Source organism: Colias eurytheme, chromosome 9, assembly GCF_061535395.1.
Source record: "Colias eurytheme isolate Ceu_HAF_F1 chromosome 9, ilColEury1 Martin Lab GWU primary, whole genome shotgun sequence".
NCBI classification, from domain to species: Eukaryota; Metazoa; Arthropoda; class Insecta; order Lepidoptera; family Pieridae; genus Colias; species Colias eurytheme.
In genome coordinates, this window is record NC_142988.1 from 9,260,531 (window position 1) to 9,283,663 (window position 23,133).

The 23,133-nt window shown below is 34.3% G+C and overlaps 3 protein-coding genes across 3 annotated transcripts; all 3 read left to right on the forward strand.

Moving 5' to 3' along the window:
- The first annotated feature begins 1,467 nt into the window (after positions 1 to 1,467).
- LOC149906022 (E3 ubiquitin-protein ligase RNF10) lies at positions 1,468 to 8,208 on the forward strand. The gene is made up of 11 exons (XM_090105253.1): positions 1,468 to 1,851; positions 2,261 to 2,438; positions 2,669 to 2,860; positions 3,268 to 3,358; positions 3,612 to 3,830; positions 4,266 to 4,424; positions 4,697 to 5,180; positions 5,497 to 5,633; positions 6,332 to 6,446; positions 6,811 to 7,073; positions 7,371 to 8,208. Exons 1-11 carry the CDS (start codon positions 1,758 to 1,760, stop codon positions 7,584 to 7,586), a joined length of 2,148 nt encoding a protein of 715 aa, XP_089961379.1. The 5' UTR covers positions 1,468 to 1,757; the 3' UTR covers positions 7,587 to 8,208.
- Positions 8,209 to 9,206: 998 nt separating this feature from the next.
- On the forward strand, positions 9,207 to 11,002 carry slim (scruin like at the midline). Its single transcript, XM_090105444.1, has 3 exons — positions 9,207 to 9,686; positions 9,775 to 9,986; positions 10,147 to 11,002. Exons 1-3 carry the CDS (start codon positions 9,360 to 9,362, stop codon positions 10,853 to 10,855), a joined length of 1,248 nt encoding a protein of 415 aa, XP_089961570.1. The 5' UTR covers positions 9,207 to 9,359; the 3' UTR covers positions 10,856 to 11,002.
- A 5,208-nt stretch (positions 11,003 to 16,210) lies between these two features.
- LOC149906024 (adenosine receptor A2b-like) lies at positions 16,211 to 16,642 on the forward strand. The gene has a single exon (XM_090105367.1). It carries the CDS (start codon positions 16,211 to 16,213, stop codon positions 16,640 to 16,642), a length of 432 nt encoding a protein of 143 aa, XP_089961493.1.
- The last annotated feature ends 6,491 nt before the right edge of the window (positions 16,643 to 23,133 follow it).

Here is a 23,133-nt window from a genome sequence, read left to right on the forward strand (position 1 = left end):
TTCAGCCGCGAATAAAGAATAAGAATCACTATCATTATCTCTGACATCATTAACTCTTCCATTTCTGCAGTTATTCCATCTTGTTTTTTTTGTACTGCTCTTCAACATGAATAACATGGTTCGGTCATAGAAGAAATCTCGTTGAGATACTGATTTTGTGTCTTTAAACATTTTGAACGGACAGATCGTTCAATTTTATATTGTTGCTTTAATAGTTTATAACTGGATTACTGGTATCATCCATGCAAAATAATAATAATAATATTAAACAAATCATATAATGTGCAATGCAATCAAGATGAAAAGTATCAAAATATCAAGTCACACTGTGTGTTTTTCCTTGAAAACTACATCTCTTTCAAATTGTTTCTTTTTAAATTTATTAATCATAGTTTAAAGTTTTCGTCATGTTTTCAACTCAGTTTTCAATTATTAGAAATCACTAAAATCCTAAGCTAAAATCGCAGAAAATAAAATCACTTTGACAAGCTTTGACACATCAACAACTCAGGTTTTAATGACAGTTAACTGTTAAGTGTTGCCAAATAAATTTTCGAAATAAAAAGCCAGTCTCATCTTTCGAACCAGACGTGACTAGTATAGATTTATTTATTGATTTAATAAATGAAACGATACCAATTTAAATTTCGCGCTGTTTATGTATGATGTGCGCATGTCTTAATGCTCTAAGGCGCATGCGCAGGTTTCAATTATTTTATAACTAGTGCCCCGGCTTCGCCCGTGGTACATATTTAGTATCCTATATCCTTCTCCTGGCTCTAAACTACCTCCCTGCCAATTTTCAGCTAAATCGGTTCAGCCGTTCTTGAGTTATAAGTGGAGTAACTAACACGACTTTCTTATAAATATATAGATTTTAATAAAATAAATAATTTAACAATTTCAATGATGGACCTATACGGACCTAACGGTAAAGAATACGATTTTGATAAAATTCGCCAATTTTGATATGGATGAGGTGCTAAAGTGTAATTTTTTTATACCCAAAATTAAAAAAAAAATATTTAAAAAAAACTAAAGGGGACCTAACGAAAAAATTGTGGGACCTTATAGGACCTAACGAAGACCTATAGATTAAGGTCATTTTTGACCCAAAATTCTATGGATGGGGTGCTAAAGTGTAATTTTTTTATACCTAAAATTTAAAAAATTATTTAAAAAAAAACTAAAGGGGACCTAACGAAAAAATTGGTGGACCTTAAAGGACCTAACGGGGACCTAACGATCAAGGTCATTTTCGACCCAAAATTCCATAGATGGGGTGCTAAGTTTGCACTGGTATAATTAAGACTTATTTATAATTTTTTGTACAAATCTTTATTTTTGTGTGTGATTTATTTTTAAATATCTATTTTTATTTTTTCAAGAAACTTAAATTTAGAATTTGTCCACAAAAATATAAAATCAGATTTTAAAATATACAGAGGAAGTGACAGGAAGTGCGCATTTTGCTTTATCTGCTTGGCTGCCGGCTGCTAAGCTGGTCGCCATATTAGTGGCGAGTTGGGAAATAGTGTTATAATTTGTGATTTCGTCGTTATCGACGAAAGGGAGTAGTAAATACTCCCTACTTTGTGAGTAAAAGCCTTTCTGTGTAAAGTAACCTTGGGTTATCATTTTCGTTAAGGAATAGAGTATTTCTTTTTGATTTGAACTATAAACATGGCCTTTTAAAATGTCGGCCCTGAACGTAATTTCTTCGTCTCCTTGCGGAGCTCCCCGCGTATCTTTTGTGGATGTTGGAGGATACCAGAATGGACAAGAAATCTTTGAATCGTTCTTCTTTACAACAGTCGAGGGCAACGGCCGTCGACTGTAAAAAGAATTCGGGTAAATATCAGAAGGTCATGATGTCACTTTTTCTATGATAGGAATAAAATGCTGTCATTGGGAATATTATAGAAAATAAAAATAAATGTTTACGTTCATCCAACTCGCAGGTAAAATTAATATTTAAGCTAAACGATAACTTATTGCAGTCGAAAACATCTACCAACTTGTTTTATTTTTGGTTTGAAATGTTTACATACAATAGTCATTGGATGTAATATGGGTAATGATGATTATGGTAATTGTTGACAATTACTTACTGTACGTGTCTTATGCATGCTTCAATAGCAAAGATTAATTAAAAACAAATCTCAATTCTCATTTTGTTGACAAAAAAAATCTATTCCATCCCCTATTTCGTGACAGACTGATAAAATTATGATAAATAATAGCAAGATAATTTCCTTAGAATTGACACACAAACCTTGGCCACGTAACAATAAGAAACGAGAAACTCCCGGAAACGCACCAAAAAATGAAAATTACCGCAAAAATATACCAGCTCAAAGAGGAAGAGGTCCTGCTGACAAAAGGCCCCGCGCACGTGGTGGCAATAACTTTGTTGTGGGTGGAACGCAGAACACCGGGTATTGAATATTTTTCTTATTGAGTTGTTTACACAAATCCTATTTGTGAAATATTTAAGCAAGTGTATATAATTAATTTATAACACATATATTATATGAATTATTAAGTTAAATTATATATTAATATTGAATTCAAAATGTTACAAAATTCATTTTTATACCCATGATGACTATGTTTTTAGTATATGCAGGGAAATGTTATGTAATCTTTATTCCTTATTGATTTATAGGTTAGAGAATGATGAAGAGCCTGAACTAGGTTCACTGTATGTGCCAGGAAGCAAAAAGCAAAATTTGAATCATTTGCTAAACTTCATGTATTCCCCTCGTGGAAGCAACGAGCGGAGGGGGCCGCCTCCCCGCAGGCCACAACAGAACAAATTCTATCATAATTTTGAACATGATCTCTATCTAAGAACTTAGTAAGTTGATATTCTTATTTCAAATTATATTATACTAGCTTTCCGCCCGCGGCTTCGCCCGCGTTTTCAAAGAAAAACCTGCATAGTTCCCGTTCCCGTGGGATTTCCGGTATAAAACCTATCCTATGTGTTAATCCAAGTTACCCTCTATATGTATGCTAAATTTTATTGCAATTGGTTCAGTAGTTTTTACGTGAAAGAGTAACAAACATCCATACATCCATACTTACAAACTTTCGCCTTTATAATAGTAGTAGGATAAAAGACCCTGTTTCAACCAAAAAGTGCCAACATTCCATTGAGTTGTATTTATTTAATATTCTATTTAAAGAAAAGCTTAAACAGTTAAATCAGAATTCTGTGTATCAACTAAATGTGATTTCTGATAATATAATATGTAATTTCAGTTGTCAATTTGTTGTGAAGCAAGGCGGAGATTTCAAAGAGAATTTGACAAACCCTGACTTACCTGTTAAATGGGAGGAAATTGAGGAAATTGTTAGTATTTAAATATCTGTTATCATCATACCATCTCATCATTTATAATTGAAAGATAAACCTTTTAATTTTACAATGCCTTAAAGTTATTTTAGTCTACAAAATATCATTTCCATTATCAGAATTCTTCATTTAACTATGTATGAAATTATCTATGAAATTTTTACATTAGTTCACGCTTTCAACTCGCCATCTCACCTCAGTTTTAAAAGTGCAATATTCTCAATTCAATATTTTGTTTTCAATTTTACAGGTAGTGAGAAGGGCGGGTAAATGGCAATGCCCTATATGTCTCGGTCACCCTGTGGCTGGCCGTGTGGGTATTTGTGGCCATGTCTATTGCTGGGCTTGCATTTTGCATTACTCGGCAACTCATGACAAACAACCACCACCTTGCCCAGTTTGCACTGTCACTTTACAAGTGGCTGATATGAAACCCACTAGATTAGTGCAATGGGACACACCTGAAGAAGTAAGTATAATTGATAAGAAATTATAACATTTTCTTATGTATGTTGTTTGCTTGCCATTAATCTTGTTTTTTTTTTTTTATAATTTTTAAAATAATATGTTTCTTTTATTTACATACATTATTTTGAAATACTGAAATATCGAGGTTCTACGAAATTCCTTAACCCATTGAGCCCCGAACGGCCAGATCCAACCGCGACACAATAGATTTTCTATTGTGTCTGTGATAACGGGGCCTGATGGATTAAATAAAACAGTCTGTATTTCTAATACTATTGCCAATGACAATTCAAAAGTGCTTCTCAAAAATAAATGTTTGAGTTTGAGTTTTATAGGCATAAACAAAAAGTTACATTTCTTTAGGCTTGAGTAGTATATAATATATATTAATAATTTTGCTTGTTATAATATATATTAATAATTTTTCTTGTTATAGGTGACCATGCGTCTTGTTCGACGTCTACGCGGCTCTGCCATAGTGGAAGTTGCACCACCTAGAGGCGTTATTACTGAAATGAAAGAAGCTTCCACTTTGCCTTTAGAAGAACAGCCAGTGTCGCCGTATGCTAGAATATTTTCAGCAAATCATTATCAGGTATACCATTTTCATGTTATAAATAGTTGAACAGCAGTTATAGCTTAAGCTTGAAGCTATTTTTGAAATACAATTTTAAAATAAATTATACCAATAAGAAGCTATGCATGCTTTATCTAAGTGTTTTTTAATGATTAGATAACTTTCGTCAAAATATTAGATATATATGTATTATATTATGTATACTAGCATTAAAAAAAACTTTTATTTTAGTTTTTTAATAGTAGAATTCCTTTCTATATAATATTACAAAAATGGTTTATATTCAACAGGTTCTCGAAATACTGGAGAGAGACAAGCGCGAGATTGAAGCCCAAATTCAAGCAGAAATTGATACAACTGAACTAGTTTACTTGGAGCAAGCATTGGAGATGCTTAAAGTTAAGAGGGAATTCATTGAGTGCGAATATCTAAGACCAATGAAAAAGGTTGTTGAAAAAGAAGTAAAAGATGATATTATTGTTGAAAAGCATGAAGCTAATGCTAAGAAATATGACTGGTTTGATGTTGATGATGAAGAAGGGGCTGTTTGTCTCGAGGAAGACTTGTCAGAATTAGATATCAATGATGAAACAGAACCTGAACCTGAATCTATACCTGAAGTTAAACCTGATATAAAGAAGTTTGGTTTCGACCTTAACCACAATCCTTTAGAAGATCTGGAGGTGAGAGATAGTCCTCCCCCTGAAGTTGAACAGAATAATCTAACTGAAATTGACAAGGAGAATCAAGCAAGATATTTCTACTTTTACCAAGGTAATCTTTATTTGTTTATGGAATATCAATCATATAATTTACGTCATTTTCTTCTTTTATACATAAAAAAAAACACCTAATCAATTAATATTTAATTGATAAAATCCATAAAAATGTTTGTATGATGAATTTTTATTGCTTTTCTACTAAATTCCCATACTAAAAACCATTTCTTTATTGCAATGGCCAATGGCAATACTTTAAAATTAATTCCATCCTGTGCATAGTGCCTAACCATTCATTGTACACATATTGTATTAAACAAATAATTTTTTTCTTTCAAAATCATTATAATATGTACTAAAATGTTTTTCAGCGGACGACGGTCAGCAGGTGTTTCTGAACAGTTTGAATGTGCGCATGTTGAACGCGTCGTGGGGCGCTCTGGTCGCGGCGCCGGAAATCATCAAGGGAAAAGTGCTTCATCGCGATACCGTATCATTGGGAGAACAGGTAATTAGCTGGCAATATAGAATAATTACAGTAATATTTAAATTATCAATGAAAACCGGCTACAAATGTTGTAAAGTTCAATTTATGATGTGGTGTTTGTAGTTTTTTCTTTCCTGATCTGGAATTCAGATTTTTAATTTCATGATACACACGCAAACATTCAGTTTCTTTTAACCCATTGAGCCCCAAGGGGCCCGATCGGTCCCAGACACTATTATCTTATATATAAAATTCTTGTGTCACAATGTTAGTCTGCATACTCCTCCGAAACGGGTGGACCGATTCTCATGAAATTTTCTGTGCATATCGGGTAAGTCTGAGAATCGGCCAACATCTATTTTTCATATGTACCACGGGCGAAGCCGGGGCGGACCACTAGTATAATATAGATTATAATATATAGATTTTCTATTGTGTCTGTGGTTCCGGGGCTAGACAGATTAATCGAAAAAATGAACCAATGTTTGGTTCATTTTTGTTTTTTTTTTGTTTGAAATAATATTATGGTGTATGGCTTGTGAAGTATTTTGTTTGTTAAATCAGGAAATGGAATGTGTGTGCTCAGGATTACTTGTAGCTGTCTGACTTGAATATATCTAAGAATAAGGTCTATAGAATTCACAAATAAGACAATAGTCATATTATTTTTATTGGTATTACATAAGAAAATATTGATATAAATTATGTATTAATTTCAGACAAGAAAACATATGCCATACACAGCTCACTTGCCACTTCACTGCTCTTTTGATGTTGTTGAATTAGACTTGAAGCCTCCTTTCGTGACTCCAGCAGCTATCGAAAATTTTGCTGGTAATTGAATACTTTATTATGTATTATAAAATTTCTATTTTATTTGATCTGATGAACAAGTAAAGAGTGATAATAAATTTGTTTCATCCTTCTCATATTACAAACACAAGTTTGCAAGAAAGTATTCATGTGTGCTTGTTAATTTTTTACCTCAATATTTATGAACCGATTTTGATTATACATGCAAGGCAAGTGTAGCCTATGTACCAGAAAAAACAAACTATGGTAATAATTTCTATGACCCCCAAATTCTGCTAAATTTATGACTAAATAATCCTTGCATAACATTTATACAAACTTGAAACTTAAAAGTAAACAAAAACAATACAATTTTGCTAGTTACATGGTTTTCACATAATTTCAGCGGAACTAGATCGTCGCGCGCGCAACCGCGCCCGCCAGGAGCGCGACGAGCGGCGCCGCGAGCGGGCGTACCACCGCGCGATGGAGGGGCCGCCCAAACCGGACTTCTCGTCAGAGATCCTGTTCCCAACACCGCCCTCGCCCTTTGGCAGCCCGCCGCTCAATGAGCCCAGTGTGTTCGACCAGCCCGGACCGTCTTCTGCCGCGCACGTGGAACAACCGATGCCGTCTACTAGTGGTTCGAGTGGAGTTTCTTTTGCTAAGGTAATACATTATTTTACCACCACGCGATGGAAGAGAATTGAGATACAAATAAAACTACCATAAGTTTGGGATTTCCATTAGATATTATTTTGGATGGATGGATTCATGGCACATAAAAAGTTTAAAAGTTATTTAAATAAGTGTTGGAAGAACAATTTGCATTGGTCCCTGAGTTCAATAAATTGTAGTACATATTTGTTTGTTTAATTGTTGCGTTATAAAACTTACAAATTATTTATTAAATTACGTAATGCTATTGCCCTTTGACGTATGATTTTATAAATGTGTACATTTCAGATGGCCGGCACGAGTGGTACTTGGCGCGTTCGTAAAACGGCAGCGCCTGCAGTACAGCAGCCGAAGGAGGACGACGAAGAGGGTCACGTTCCTCGCTCTCTCAACCTGAGTGACGCAATAGAAGCGGCCCTCCAAGCCAGCCCCTCACCGTCCAACAAGAAAAAGAAGTCCAAACAGAAGATATTATTTGCTACGGGCATGAATCGCTCTCCGTAATTGGCTTCAAATATACTTTATTGCAAATAGATTTCCAAAAATTTATTAATATTATAATAATATGTATGTAAACATACTTAAAATAGTTCATCTCTGTCTGTCAGTATCTAATTGGTGTAATTTTTCATTGTGTAACAACAATATGAGCCACAATGCTCTTGTACAAATCTTTATATATAAAAATGAATCGCAAAATGTGTTGGTAAGCGTATAACTCGAGAACGGCTGAACCGATTTCGATAATTCTTTTTTTATTATATTCCTTGAAGTACGAGGATGGTTTTTATGTAGAGAAAACGTAAATATGTACCACGGGCGAAGCCGGGGCGGACCGCTAGTATCACAATGAAAATGTTTGTGGTACATGTGAAAGTATACATAGTATATATAATTTATAACAGTATGTGAACAAAAATGTTTGCTTTCTATTGATCAGGTTTTTTTTATTGGGTTTTAAAAAAATGTGAAATCACTTTGGGTAGTTGTTCAGTTGCAAGACATAATAATATATTTATCTTAGAGGGTATGTATGTCTATGTAGTTAATATATTTTATCGTATTATTAACAATATTTTCGCTTAATTGCTCATTGATGTTTCTAATAAATCACTTTATGAAGGTGTATTCTTGTTTTATTTGTTTTGTTTCTAATTAACCTGTGTATTCAGACAAGTAATCTGCATAAAATCTAGGACTGGGAAAATTATCTTATGAAGTACAGGAGAGGGATGTGAGTTACAAACTATTTTGGACAGTAGTCTGATTAGTAGTTATTACGCCTGCAAAGCGCCTCTGAATTATACGTACACTAGTATCCTTCACTGCACGCAACGTGAGTCGAACTTCAAGCCGTACTCCTATGTGGACACTGGACAAATCCGTCATCGTCCACTCGCCACAATACAATATATTCACTCGAATTTATCAGCGGTCTTGCCGTCAGTGATGAGTCCTGCGGCTGGGTACGCGAGACACGCGGCTTATGCATGCAGTTAGCATGCATAATATGTGGCATAGGGTGCTTTCCACCAATAATGTGCGTGGGAAGTGTGTCATGCGAGGATGTCTAAATTTGCTGTGAAAATTTGTGGTGGTTTCCACATAATGTACGAGAATGCATTGAAACGTCTTTTATTACTCAAAATTATAGAACTAATAAAGATACATCGCACGGATTCCTCCAAGATTCCTCGCATACATAGCTTGTTTTGTATGTGCAAAAAACCTAGCACCGCTGAACTATGATTGGTTATTTACGAGTTATTTATAAACACATTCCTCGCGACACATCCTCGCACATTGTGCGCACATTATTAGTGGAAAAGCAAGTGACTCTAGGCGTGCTCTAGGCCCTAGATCAAGATAAAATATAGGTTAGTATACAAGGGTGATAGGTATTAGATAAAAATATACAGGTACATAGGCAAGAGGTGATAGGTATTAGATAAAAATATATAGGTAGGCATATGTACAATATAATTATTATAGCGGTATTCGTATTCTTACCCACCCCTACCTTGAATTTCGCCCCGTGCCAAAAGACTTGTAGCCGAGCTTGTAGCATTATAGCTGACAGACTTCATCTGTCACAGCATATTATGTCAATTGTCATTTGTCAACACTTAACAAAAAATAAGCGACTATCCACAATATCTTTGAACCAATATTTATAACAAGTAAATGTGAAATTTAAAAATAAATGAAATAAAACACTTGTGTACACAGAACGTACTAAGGTTTTTATTGCTTGATGGTGTAAAAGTTTACACGATAATGACGTCCTGTACTAGGGACTTCTTATTTGAACCTTTTAAGGTTACCGAAGTTGAATTTCGCAGTTCTGATAATCCTAGACCGAGAAGCGGTCATAGGGTAGCTTGTGATGACTTTAACGTGTATTGCTTTGGGGGATACAATCCCTCTCTACCACTTAGTCAAATACAAAGAAACAATCCCACATGGACCCCAGCAAGACCACTATTTAAAGAGTTATGGAGCTTTAATATCTCCACTAGAAAGTGGAAGCAACATAAAGTAACAGAAAATATGCCTGAAGAATTGGCATCAAATGCTATGTGTATGAATGGGAGATATTTAATGGTTGGTAATTTGTAACACAAACAATAGTAGAGGATTCTTTTTAACATTAAATAGTTCATTGTTATAAAAAAAAATATTTCACTTTTAGATATTTGGTGGTACAGGTGCTCCATTTGGAAACAAATGCAGTAATGATGTCATTGTTTGGAAGACATGTATGGGAGATGCAAAACTCAAAGTCTTAACAGTAACAGGTTCTCGACCTCCTGGTCAATATGGTCAGTCAATACTCTGCCATGACGGATGTTTCTATACTATAGGAGGAACAAATGGATTTGCATATAACTGTGATATTTATAGGTTGGTGTTTGTTAATTATCTATAGTTTTTACATTATTTTGGACTTCCTGTAAATGTGACTAAAGAAAAGATTTTCTCACCTTAATATTTGCAAAATTTTTATTCAAGTTTGTTTCTTAATGTCTTAACTAATAATAAACAATTTTTGTTAAATCAACAGGTTAGATTTGCGAACAATGGTGTGGGAATCTGTATTTGTTGGGACAGGCCAAGACGGAGAGCCACTAGGGAGATACAGACATGAAGTAGTGCGTGCAAATAACAAACTATACATTGTCGGTGGTGGTACAGGGGAATTGGCATTTGAACTTATGGAAATACCTATGTACGATCTTGAGACCAACACATGGACCACATTAATGCCAAAAGCGGACGACACATTGAGGAATACAGCCTCACCGCTACCTAGAAAATGTCACAGTGCAGTGCAAATTGAAACGGACAGTGGTGTGCAAGTATTTGTTACCGGTGGGACTGATGGCGAGTCAGTGTTTGAAGACGTTTGGAGGTTAAACATAACAGATCTCCAATGGCATTTAATGCAAAAGACTGTTCTTCCTCATCCACTCTATTTTCATTCATCCACGGTCACTTCATATGGTTGCATGTATGTGTTTGGCGGTATTGAACCAAAAGAAGACGCAACATGTAGGAACAATAAGTTATACAAAGTATGGTTATGCATACCAAAGTTAAGTGAAATATGTTGGGATGCTTTACTAAATATGTATCCCACTTTGGACGAAGTAGATAAAACAAACTTATTGAATATCGGAATTCCAAGGCATTTTGTAGATAGGCTGCATCCTGAATCCTTTTTTTCTGAAATCAGAGGGAAAAGGTTTGATTCACAATGTGCTATCAAGTAAACATTGCTTTATTTTTACGTAATTTGTGTTCAGAATGGCATAATATTTAATTTAAACGAGCATAATCATTTGTCATAATACTTAAAGTATATATTGTATTAGTTTATCTATCAGTAATCAAATAAAAAATGGATGTTTGATTTTAAATTCATTTCTTTTAATAATTATTTTTGCCATAATATTTTATTTTGATAATATGTGCCAAATACTAATCTGCCTTAGTTCACTTTAAAGGACTGAGTGGGAAAAAATACACGGGAAATATTTATTTATTGGTCCACAATCTCATCCTATATACTAATGAGAAAAGGAAAAACAGGCTGTAAATACAAAATGCTTCTTAATTTTATATTAAAAATGAGATATCAAGGAGGTTTACATTTTTTTTTTCAACTCGCAATAGGGGCGGAAAAATATTAATTATTCAAATGTTTATTATTATGTTACTATAAAAAATAAGTTAGTTACTCAAAAATGAACCCGTTCATTGTTAGTGTTGAAAATTGGAGCTTTATTACGCTATCGACGTAATAAGGATCGAGTTACGACGAAATTGGAAAGGGCTCATCATCATCAATCAATACATATAATAAAATTCTAGAAAAGTGGTGTCTGTACAATGAAAATATGTAAAAAAAAATTAGCAGGGGTTATTACTAAATCGATCCCAAACCCAAAACTGTCGTTAAAATTTTTTTTGTCTGTTTGTCTGTATGTTTGAACACGCTAATCTCAGAAACGGCTTATCCGATTTAAATGCGGTTTTCACTAATATATTGTGGTAATCTTCATTTAACATTTAGTGTTTATTTCATGTCAATCGGTTTATAAATAAAAAAGTTATGACCATTTAAGTATTCACGGCGAACATTTGCTAAGGCCACAGACATAGATAGACTACGCAAGTACCGCGATCTGTATGAAAACCAAGCGTGTCATATTTTTTGTACTGACCTTGACGCGTTATGACGTCACGAGCGCTTTTTAGTGATGGTAATTTCATTTTACGCTAAATCGATTAGGACGCCACTCGCGCGGCGATTCTAGTATCGTCCTATCCCATCGAAGTAAATCGAAAGAAATCAGATCAAACTAGATCTATGTCTAAGAGGTAATTAAATAAATGAATCGTAATCGATTACTAAATCGATTCAAAACAGAAAAATGATAATTACCATAGACAGAGGGATGATAAAATAAATTTATAAACCTTTTAATATTCTAACAAGTAAACTAATGTGTTTTAGCTTTTTCTTACATATGCCCATTGAGTTACCGTGTACTACGTACTAGAGAGGCCATCGAAAGAAAGTAATGAAACTGTCAATCAATCAATCTTTATGTCCCGTTGCATCAATCCATTTTTCTTTTATGTTCGGGTTACTTGGAAAACTGAAAAAACAAACATAGTCTAAGCAATAAGGAGTTTTCTTAAAAAACTCCCAAGATGACACTTTAACTAATGGCGTCCATGTCATAATATTTATTTTTAGTACCTTTGTATTAAAATACTTAAAAGTTCTAGGTCAAGTCGTATTAAATGACAAAAAAAATCTATGCCTTTTTTTCTGAGAAATTGCTCCTTCAAATTATCATTTTTCTGTTCGATTATAAAATCGATTAGAATCGAGAACTGTTGCATCAAATGAACATCACTAACCACAAAATTGGACAGAAAAATGAGAACAGAAAAATGAGAAGACGCTATTCATTGCTTGTTATCATACGACTCGATCTTTACCGCGCCAAGTAAAAGCCGCAATGTATTCCGAATCATTTCGTATGATTTGGTATCCGTGTTTGTCACGATCGTTTTCCACAGATATTCTTTATTTGATTTTAAAATAAATAGTGCATATTCTGATTAGAAAATTACTTACCGGTGGAAGGAAACATCTCTGCTAACTCGGCCACTCACAGCTGTGGAGTTTCTACAGTTTATAACGGCGCAATTCGGCATTTTACTTTATTCAGCTTCACGTCTTTCCTTGGCGAACTGCAAGCGCGGACTGAGTGTAGGCCAGCGTCAAGTAAGTTTCATAACCTTAGTTTGGACACGGGAAGTACATACACTCGCTTAGTCTATCTTGATACATGTCTGTGGCTAATAATGGCTGGTTCACACTTTGATTAGTGCGAGTGCAGGTGATTAGTGCGAGTGCAGGTGTGTAGTGCGAGTAGTGTCCAATTGACTGCGAGTGCAGGTGATTAGTGCGAGTGCAGGTGTGTAGTGCGAGTAGTGTCCAATTCACTGCGAGTGCAGGTGATTAGTGCGAGTGCAGGCACGCTGCGAGTGAGGGGGAAGGGAGGGCGCGCGGGACGTGGCTACTCGCAGTCCACTCGCAAAAAAATAGAACACGCTTCTATTCACTTTACTACACAGCCTACTAAACACTCGCACTAAACAGTCGCTGTCCACACGTAGTACTACTCATCACCTGCACTCGCACTAATCAAAGTGTGAACCAGCCATAAGGCGTTCTATGGTACACTATTATACAGTGTACGATAAAACGTAAGTTATCTGTTATACGCTACAGTTATTTCTATCATATCGAAAGTCCCCAAGGGTGGGGTGGGGGTGGGGGGGTAAGCTTAGGTAGTAGGGGGGGAGGGGTCAAATTAAAATTATGCTTATTTTTAGGTAAATTTTATACATAAAATGTCCTTTAAATTATGTCGTATTATAATATTTTTAACACCCGACGCAAAAAGATGGGTGATAAGTGTTTGACCGCTATGTGTGTCTGTGTGTGTATCTGTTTGTGCCACCGTAGCTCGCTAGCAGGTAATTAGATGCGGTTTTTTTGTTAGACAGCATATTTTCCGACGCTGGTTCTTAGATAAACTGTATCAAAATAGGTTAATCCATTTATTATACCTAGGTATACATATAGAGGTAAAAGTAGGAATGAAAATAACTAAAGTTATCGAATATACTTTAGTGATATATTAAATCATAAATGAAAGTGAACGACCTATCAGTAACAATAAGTCAAATTTTATCAAAATCGGTTCATCCATTTATTTGATATACGGTATAAAAGTTGTAGGTAATAAAAAAATGAATTTTGACTCAAGTGACATGAAATGAAAGGGCATGACGTGTAAAGTATAATTGGACATATTTAATCAAAATCGGTTCATCCATTTACTATACCTATATATGGGTAAAAGTTGGAATGAACAATAATCGAATGTGGTCAAATAATATCTCAAGCGGCATATCAAAATATGAAAGAGCAACGTGTGAATTACAATTAGTAATGTTTTATCATAATCGGTTCATCCGTTTATTACACTTTAGGAGTGACAGTGGTTAGATAAATAAACCAAATGGAGCATCAAACGACAGGATATGTCGTGTACATATAGGTACAATTAGATAATATGGTTTACAGCAAAATCGGTTCTGCCATTTACTAGGGATGGAAAGGTTGAAAGTCTGTGAAAGAAGAGGGGGATATGGGAGCGAGAGGATAGCCACACCCTGGAAATTTTGAATTCTACTTAAAGCCACATAGGCCTGGCGCGGCGCTTGGCAATTTTTTTCTTAAATATACCGTCTTCTTTTGCCACTGTGGTCCATTACAATTTGTGCACGGTTACGGCCCAACTTAAAAGATGTCAAGGAGCAACAAGCTTATAGATATCAATATGATGTAGGAATGTATTATGAAGATAAAGGTAGGTCTCGCTCACTTGAAAATATTACATGAAAATAAGAAACCGAAGTTTAAAAATTAAAAAAAAAACCCAACGCAATGAACGAAAAGGAATAAATAATTTTACAAACTTCCCGACGATCTTTAAAATTATGAAAATATGATAATGATGGTATGGCAGCCCCGATGACTTTGTTTTTTTTATTTTTATAAATATTTAAAATGGTAAATTTTATAATGGTTTTTAAAGATCTTCGGGAAGTTTGTGAAATTATTTATTCCTTTTTCTATGCACTTTTCTTTGTTGCGTTGGGTTTTTTTTTATTTAATTTTTATTGCACAGTCTTAACGGTTTAGTTACTACAGGCGCGAGACAGGAAAGATGAGCGCTGAGACAAACGTCAAAACGCAAAGGAATAGAAGGAATCTGCTACGATACTAATTGTCATAAGCGCATGATGTGTTTTGCACAATTTTATTAAATTGCGACTGGATGAAAATTTTGTTCGTGATCGTCGTCGTCGTTGGTAGGGTGAACAAATCTTTAGCAAAACATCATCAGTACGCTTATGTCAATTAGTATCGATAGCGGATTATATTCCTTTGCGTTTTGACGTTTGTCTCGGCACTCATTTGCTGCACAATATATTGTCAAAAACATCCATACAAGGAAGGAAGGAAAATAAATTTGCTCCTTTCCCTCCTGGTGCCTAAAAATAATATGACATAATTTAAAATAAATTTTACGTAGAAAATTAATTAGGCATTTATTTTTTTAGCTCAGTTTAGTAATAAATTTTACTAAAAGTTTTTTTAATTATTTATGGTAGTAGGTACGTGTTTATTCAATAAAAGTTAAGTAACTACTTAGTAACTACTATGCAGTCACTATTCCACGCGGACGAAGTCGCGGGCACAGCTAGTGTTGAATAAATTACTTTAATAATAATTACTACAAAGTGTGTAATGTCAAACAATATCTAAATTATTAGCGCCAATCTTAACAACGTTTTTATTTTTCAATAAAATTTTAAACGACTGGATTTAAAAATAAATAGTAAAAACGTAACTTTAAATTGAAAAGCAAGATGGTAATTTTAGTACATATATCTACACAAACTAATATGTAGGGAAGTAGTTACTCTCCTAAAGTCGGTAAGACTAAAAAGTAGGTACCTTACCTACTTACTTGCAGCCGTTAATTGTATTGAATCCGAAGTGTACGCCTACGGGATCATAAGGGTACTTTGTAAATGGGTGCTAAATTCCATACACCTTGATCGCAACGGCTACGTTTGGCTTTATAGGTTTCAATTTCGATTTCAAGGGTAAGCGGTGGCCGCAACAAGTGCGCGTCGGCGTAGGGCGTGCGTCCTGTCCGTCCGCCGGCGAGTTTCGCGCCAATTCGCGGCCGCAGTGCTGGGAAACGCGCCTCGCGAACGGGACACTATCAACCCGACCCTAACCGCGAAACTGAAACTTTAACTTCGATTAATCCCAGCAGAATAACCACTACGTATAACGATCCGAAAATGGAACGCGTGCGTGATCTATGTCCCATTATTTAAAATTTAAATTTAAACATGGCTACGACAATATTAAAAAAACGATGCATGTTATATTTTCACATATGCGTCAAACTTAAACATTATCGTGTTAGTTATTTTTATTTATAAACAGTCATTGCGAAATGGATGAAATGGAAACAGTGTCGAGCACTGTCAGCCCGACTCCGCACCGGTCCCCGACTCCAGAATTGCACGCGACGTATACTTCCCTCGAGATTCTGGTTGCGTTAGTGGCAGTGATTGGAAATGCTATGGTGATACACGTGTTCCGTAGAGACAGGAGGTTGAGGCGACGAACGAACTACTATATTGTGTCTTTAGCTATTGCAGACTGTTTAGTTGGTTTGCTTGGTATTCCATTTGCGATACTGGCATCCGTTGGATTGCCCAGGAACCTCTACGCCTGCCTCTTCACTGTTTCGCTGTTAGTGATGCTGTGCACCATTAGCATATTCTGTCTTGTAGCGGTATCAGTGGACCGCTACTGGGCGATACTTCACCCCATGGGCTACTCCAGGAATGTACGAACCAAAACCGCAATTTGTAAGTATTGAAAATATTTATTCTAACTTTTAGTTACATATATACATAACTACGTTGATTATTAAAATTTATAATAGGTAATAGTTATTCGTATAACTTGGACTACACCATTCGAACTATATTAAGTCCATACGAAAATATATGGCACAAATGTAATTTCGCTATTTAAATATTAAATAATTAAAATATAAATTATTTTATTAGTAAATTTTACTTTGATACCAAAATAAATAGAAGTATTATGAAATAAAGCCATAATAGTCTAATATTACCATCTCTATATTTTATAACAAGTGAGAACACCCTATAGTCAAAACTAGTCAAGACTAGATATAAAGAGAACGGATATTTTTCTAAGATCGTCAATTCGAGGTTAGATGACGATTGATTATTTTATTTTAACCTAATTTGTAAGGAGGATTATTTTATCAGAGGTCAGTAGTTATTTTTTATAGCTATCATTACCTACTTCATAACAATGACTGCCCATTCCTTAAACGACCGGTAATAGCTTTATTATGATTCTTGGTTTTATTACAATACATTTGCAACATTTCATACAAACACATTTTAAACAAATGTTTAGATGTGAATTATAATAGCAATGTGTGATTGGAAACATATTCCACATTAGAACACTTACACTTCGTTTAATTTATGTGTAGATGAATTACCAAGAAATTGTTCTGTTAAACTTTGATTGCTGTTTATGTCTACGAAAAGTTTTGGAGAGCAATTAAAAGCTTCACATGAGCATCAAGGCTTCAATCAATTTGTGCGCTGGTCGATTGGAAATAAAAGAATAATGTAAGTAGGTAGGTATGTAAAGATATCTAATTTAAAATTGTTACTTTCAACTTTTAAACACATTTTAACTACAACGAAACATAAGTAAAACGGAATTGCAAAGAATTATTCTGACGGATAAATCACAATATAAAAGCAATATCGACGTACTTTTACTTCCTTTTTAAACTATTATTATATAGCTTCAACAAACAACATTCAATCTAACTCATTTATTTGTCTGTTAATAGATTTTTAAAGCATTAGTTTATTTTAACTATTCAGGTGGTTGTAATTTATTTCTACCAAAACAAATATGTAGAGTAACTGCTGTAGTCGATGGTTATTTATATTTAAATATAGTCACATGTGTGCTATTTGCCGCTAGAGATTACCTAATTCATGTAAAATTACAACTTCATCTATCAATACAACGATAAAACGATTTTTTTACGAATGCTAAACAATCGGTAAAGTAAAAATAAATGCGTTAAATGTAGAGTTTATGTTAATAAATGGTTCATTAGGCAACATTATTATTAAATTGAATGAAATATATTCTAATAACTGTAGGTAGGTGTATTCCCCATTGAAATTGTACCGAAAATTTATCCCCTATTGAATAGAGTATTTAGTTGAAAATTTGTAGCTCTCCCGGGTCTGCCGTGTTTAACCTTATTAAGGCGGAAACAATTCAAAAAAAAAAATGATCAGCCGCTCCTAAACTATAACCGGTGTAACTAATACAACTTTATTTTATCTAAAGATTTATAAATATCTAAAGAAAACGTTGTGATAAAATAAATCGACTTCACGTATTTTTATTTTTATTCAGGTAAAATGGCTTTCGGTAGAACATACGTAAATGTCATACCTACATCCATGGACGTATAAAAAAAGACGGACACCGTATTACGAACAAACAACGTGAAGCCACCATAGTAAGCTAGCGATCGTGTAAAGACAATAAACACGCACACACTCTCACTATAGTAAGCTAGTCGGCCGCCATTACGTCGTGAACTACCGACTGATTAACTGCGTCACTGTTTCACAAAAAATATTTAAAATGCCGTCTTGCGTGGTAAATGGTGTCGCAACAGTACAATTTTAAATAACAAAACACAAGGGATTACATTCCACTGGGAAGCAAGTTATTCCTTTTATGTTTTAATGATAAAATTATTACGGCAAAATTTATAGAAAAAAATACAGCCGCCATTGTCATCAACACAGCTGTTGCCATGGCAACATGGCACACACACATGGATGTTTCGCCGCCATTACTAGGCTTCACTCAATGTTTAGGCGATATACCGTCCGTCTTTTTTTATACGTCCATGCCTACATCATTAAGACACAAAAGCGCTTCAAGATGAATTGGATAAATAATTTTTTGAAGTAGGAACAGCAGAAACTAATAACCTGTGTTACAGATAAAATGTTGGATAAAATCAAGATAAAATAGACGTCTCAACTACGAATACATTCATCCCACTCATTTAACGACATCAAAAAAATTTTGTTTTGTCACTAGTGATACTTAATAAATCGTCACGTAGTAAAAAATGTCTTGTGTTTTATAATTGTTAACATTCGGTTATAATAATTGTTTATGATAGATTGTAGAAGATTTAGGGTGCACTCACACACATCAGTCACCGTCACGGCACGTCACCGGACAGGATTAAAAAAAAATATGTATCAATAGTTCTAGTATGACTCTGTTCCCACACGACAGTCGCCGGCACGAAATCTATCAGTGACGTCACCGGTCAGGCACGTCAAATAATCTTTCCATACATGTATCATAGTTTTATCCCCACTCACCCGGTGCCGTCACGTCTCAGTTCAGTCAGCGTCGTGCTACCGTCAATGAAACGTGGCCTTTTATCCGTCAGGGCAGTATCTGTTCTCTAGCGTGACACACGTCTAATCACTGACTAACCTGATGTATGTGTTCAATGATTCAGTCAAACCGGCAACGTGACTGACGGACAACATGACGGTGACTGGTGTTTGTGGATACGTACACGAACCGTCACCGATCAGTCATCGGTGACTTGACGGTGACTGATGTGTGTGAGTGCACCCTTAGATAGGTATTTTCAGATGTAGGCGGGATGGTTGAACAGACTTTTAATAGAATGATTTAATACATGTTTAATACAAAAGCTTTCAATGTGTCAAACGAACAACCATTACATCAAAGCAAGCATAAAACATTAACGTTTCTCTAATCGTGGACCAATACCAATTGATAGTGTCTTTCATCTTCAGTGTGAACGACATTTGACATACGATCCTCCATCTGGTAAGGAATCATGCAAAAGGTGTAATATTTTTAAAGATGTATATTTAGAAGTTTGAACACTATGCCTATATAATAAATTTAAAGTCCATTAACTCTTAGATATATCTTCTCACGATACAAAAAAGTTATTTTTAATTTACGGGATATTGTGGTAGGTAGGTAAGCTATTGAGACGAGAAAGAATTTGAAGTATTTGAGTAATATATTGTTCTGATATTGAACATTATATCTCACTTCACCGCAGTGCTCAGTTCTAAATTAAACAATAGTTATAAATATATTTGAACCAATATAATATAATAAATTAAGAATATAATGGGTTTCGGAAATAAAAATGTATCTCGTCAAAGACTCATTGTCTTATATTATATATCTATAAGCCAATAACTTAGAATTTTGTATCTTAAAAATACTTCTTGAACCCTCATCACATGTTAATGCGATCTTAATGAAATATCTGCCCTTGTAAAAGTTTCTTGATGCTTATGAATATAATGATAGATTCCCTCCATTTCACTTCCACTTCTAGGTTTTATCTACTTCCGAAAATATATTATGATAAAATATTTACTTAGTATGCAGTTGCTTTCGTAGGCACTGAAAAAAATTACTAAAACCAAACCTATTGGAACTCTCAGTTAGCTTTTTATATTAATTATAATTTCAACATATTATCATCAGATAAAAAGTTATAAGTAGGATTTAAAAATCTAATACAAATCCGCTGCTACCATAAATCAAGGGGAATTTGCTTATCTAATAAGAAACACGTTTTGGGCATCGACCGTGTGGAAAAAGGAAACTTAAATTGTTTTCGCAAAAGCAATTAGTCGTCGTTGAAATAAGTGTAACAACATTTCCAAATGACTGAATGTGGATGAGGGTGGGTGTCGGTATAATGGCCTCCGATGGGTGAGGTTTCACTATCATCACACCAAATTGACTTTACTGTTATTGTTTTGCTGGAGCTTCGTGTTGTTTTTCCAAGTTTAAGAAATTATAACTGCTTTACGTTTTCCTTAATTAATTTCAAGTAAATAATGGGCACTCAAGAATTGGAACTGATAAATGTCGTGCCTCGTTTGAGTCGTACGAGATAAATTTGCATTAAATTAAATGATCTAATAAATTGCGAACTACAGTAATAAATAATACTTAGGTAGTTTCAAATTAATGAGCAAGTTTATGTACGTGTTTACAAATTTTGATTATTTGAATAAAAATATCTACAATTTTACAATCTGAAAACTCTACATCGACATGTTATAAATTAAGGTTTCGTAAGTTCCGTAACAAAAGTTATCCTTCAATACTTTAAAATGGATTGCAATTTCTGTGAAAATTAAGAAAATTATTAACTGTTCACGTCCATTGTTTACTGGATAGTAGGCTGGTAAGGTAAGTATGTAAATTGTAAAGGCGCCTTAAAAATTCTCACTGGAGGACATTCCACAATTGAACTGTGGTACGATATTATTTTACGTATTAAAATGCATTGTAATGTGGCGTTCAATTTTCGCAAAACAACAGGTTTAACGCAAAAATAGAGTACTTGTCTAGTGATAACGTACAAGATACGAATGTATAGTTTGACAACATAATGGGACAGCCAAATATCGACGGGATTACGCCTAATAGCAGGATATATGAGTACTACGCTAATAGGAAGTCAAAGCTTGTAGTGATAGATAAATGATGACGTATGATGAGATTGACGTACACACGTTTATAATAGGGATCTTTGAGTAGTTATGATCCTTTATTCTCGTCATAATGACGTAGGAAAGACTTCTTCGCCAACGTTGAACCAAACTGATTGCCGCTATTAGTGTCTGTCTATTGCACCAGTGGGCGTGGTTTGAACCTAACTGCTTGAAAAATACATATTATGCTATTATCATTGTATTGCAACATAAAAGAAAATGTGTTGCAAATACCTATATATGTAAACGTCTTTGTAATTCGCAAAAGGTAATTATAAACATTATAAAAAATTTACAGCATTTCAGATTCAGATTACTTGTTTGAAAATGTTCGTTATGTTGAGGTCTTCATTGTTTGAAAGGTTGTACGATGGGAATTTTATATTCCAATAAAAGTGACTAAGCTATGTACAGATTTACCTATCACTTCTGTGTATACACTCATATTGCAAATCTGTTATAATATACTTAGATACTAAAATAAATAGTGCTTAAACGGGGGTGGATTATCTACTTTTAATGACTATCCAGTCTTGTATTGCACAAAATTTCATATAATTACGGATTTACCATATTCAATATAGCGGATTTAATTTATAGTTTGATTGTCGCAACTAAATATATTATATAGATTATAATAGACCACCTATGAAGGTGAGGGATAGTGTCTACGTGTTTTTACTACTAAAGAAGATGCGTGAATCGTCACGTTTCTAAATTTATCCTCCAATAAATTAGCCTATAGATAGGTCTGCCAATTTACTATAAATCTTTACTTGGAATTTAAGGGATTATTTTTAAGCATCGTTACTAAACATTTTGAAAGTTATTAAATACGCATTTAAAATAAAAATTATAAATGCGTGTCATTGAAACCGCCGAAGTAAACAACTAGAAACTAGAAAAGTTATTATTGCTCGGACAACTCAAAGCGTTAGTCAGACTACGAGATAAGCTCGAGAGCGTAAGAGCCTATTACACAAATACAAGTTTTTATTGCCATCAATGAAATGAACTTCCTCCAACAATGTTTATGAACTGATAAAACATTGATAACCCGGCGTTTCTAATATTTCATGTGACACCACGACCGCGAAATTCTTAAATTAATTCGTACCTACGTACTTTATATTTGCTGCTATTTGCTTTTGTAATTTTTATGTCCTGGTGCACAATAAAATATTTTTGTTTGTTTGTTTGTTTATACATTTATTTTATACGTTTTTCTAATAACTAATATCATTGGTGGTTTATTATCATGTGTACACCAAATGACGAGGAAAATTGCAACTGATAACGAAAATAAATATACATAACCCAAATAGCCAACCGAAAATCTGCCCCAACCTCATTTAGTCACGAAGCTGGCAAGTCATTTCTAACAATTCTATCATGTAGGTACACACAGTACCGAAAACCGATTCGGTAGCAACAAAATAATTTATATTAACGCAGTCTTCATACGTTATTGCCTTGTTATTGCGGTCACAACAATCAACATCGAAATTGAATTCTCAAAACCCGCAATTTTAGTACCAAAATAAATGACCATAGAATTTTTTATCCTATTTGTAGAGATTGTACGTGTCTCTTAAATTTGAAGTAAGAGGAAAATTCCAAAACTATTTACAACTGTATCCACAGCACAATTGGGCATTAATAAATGTAGAAAGATATATGGATCCGTCAAATTATCATT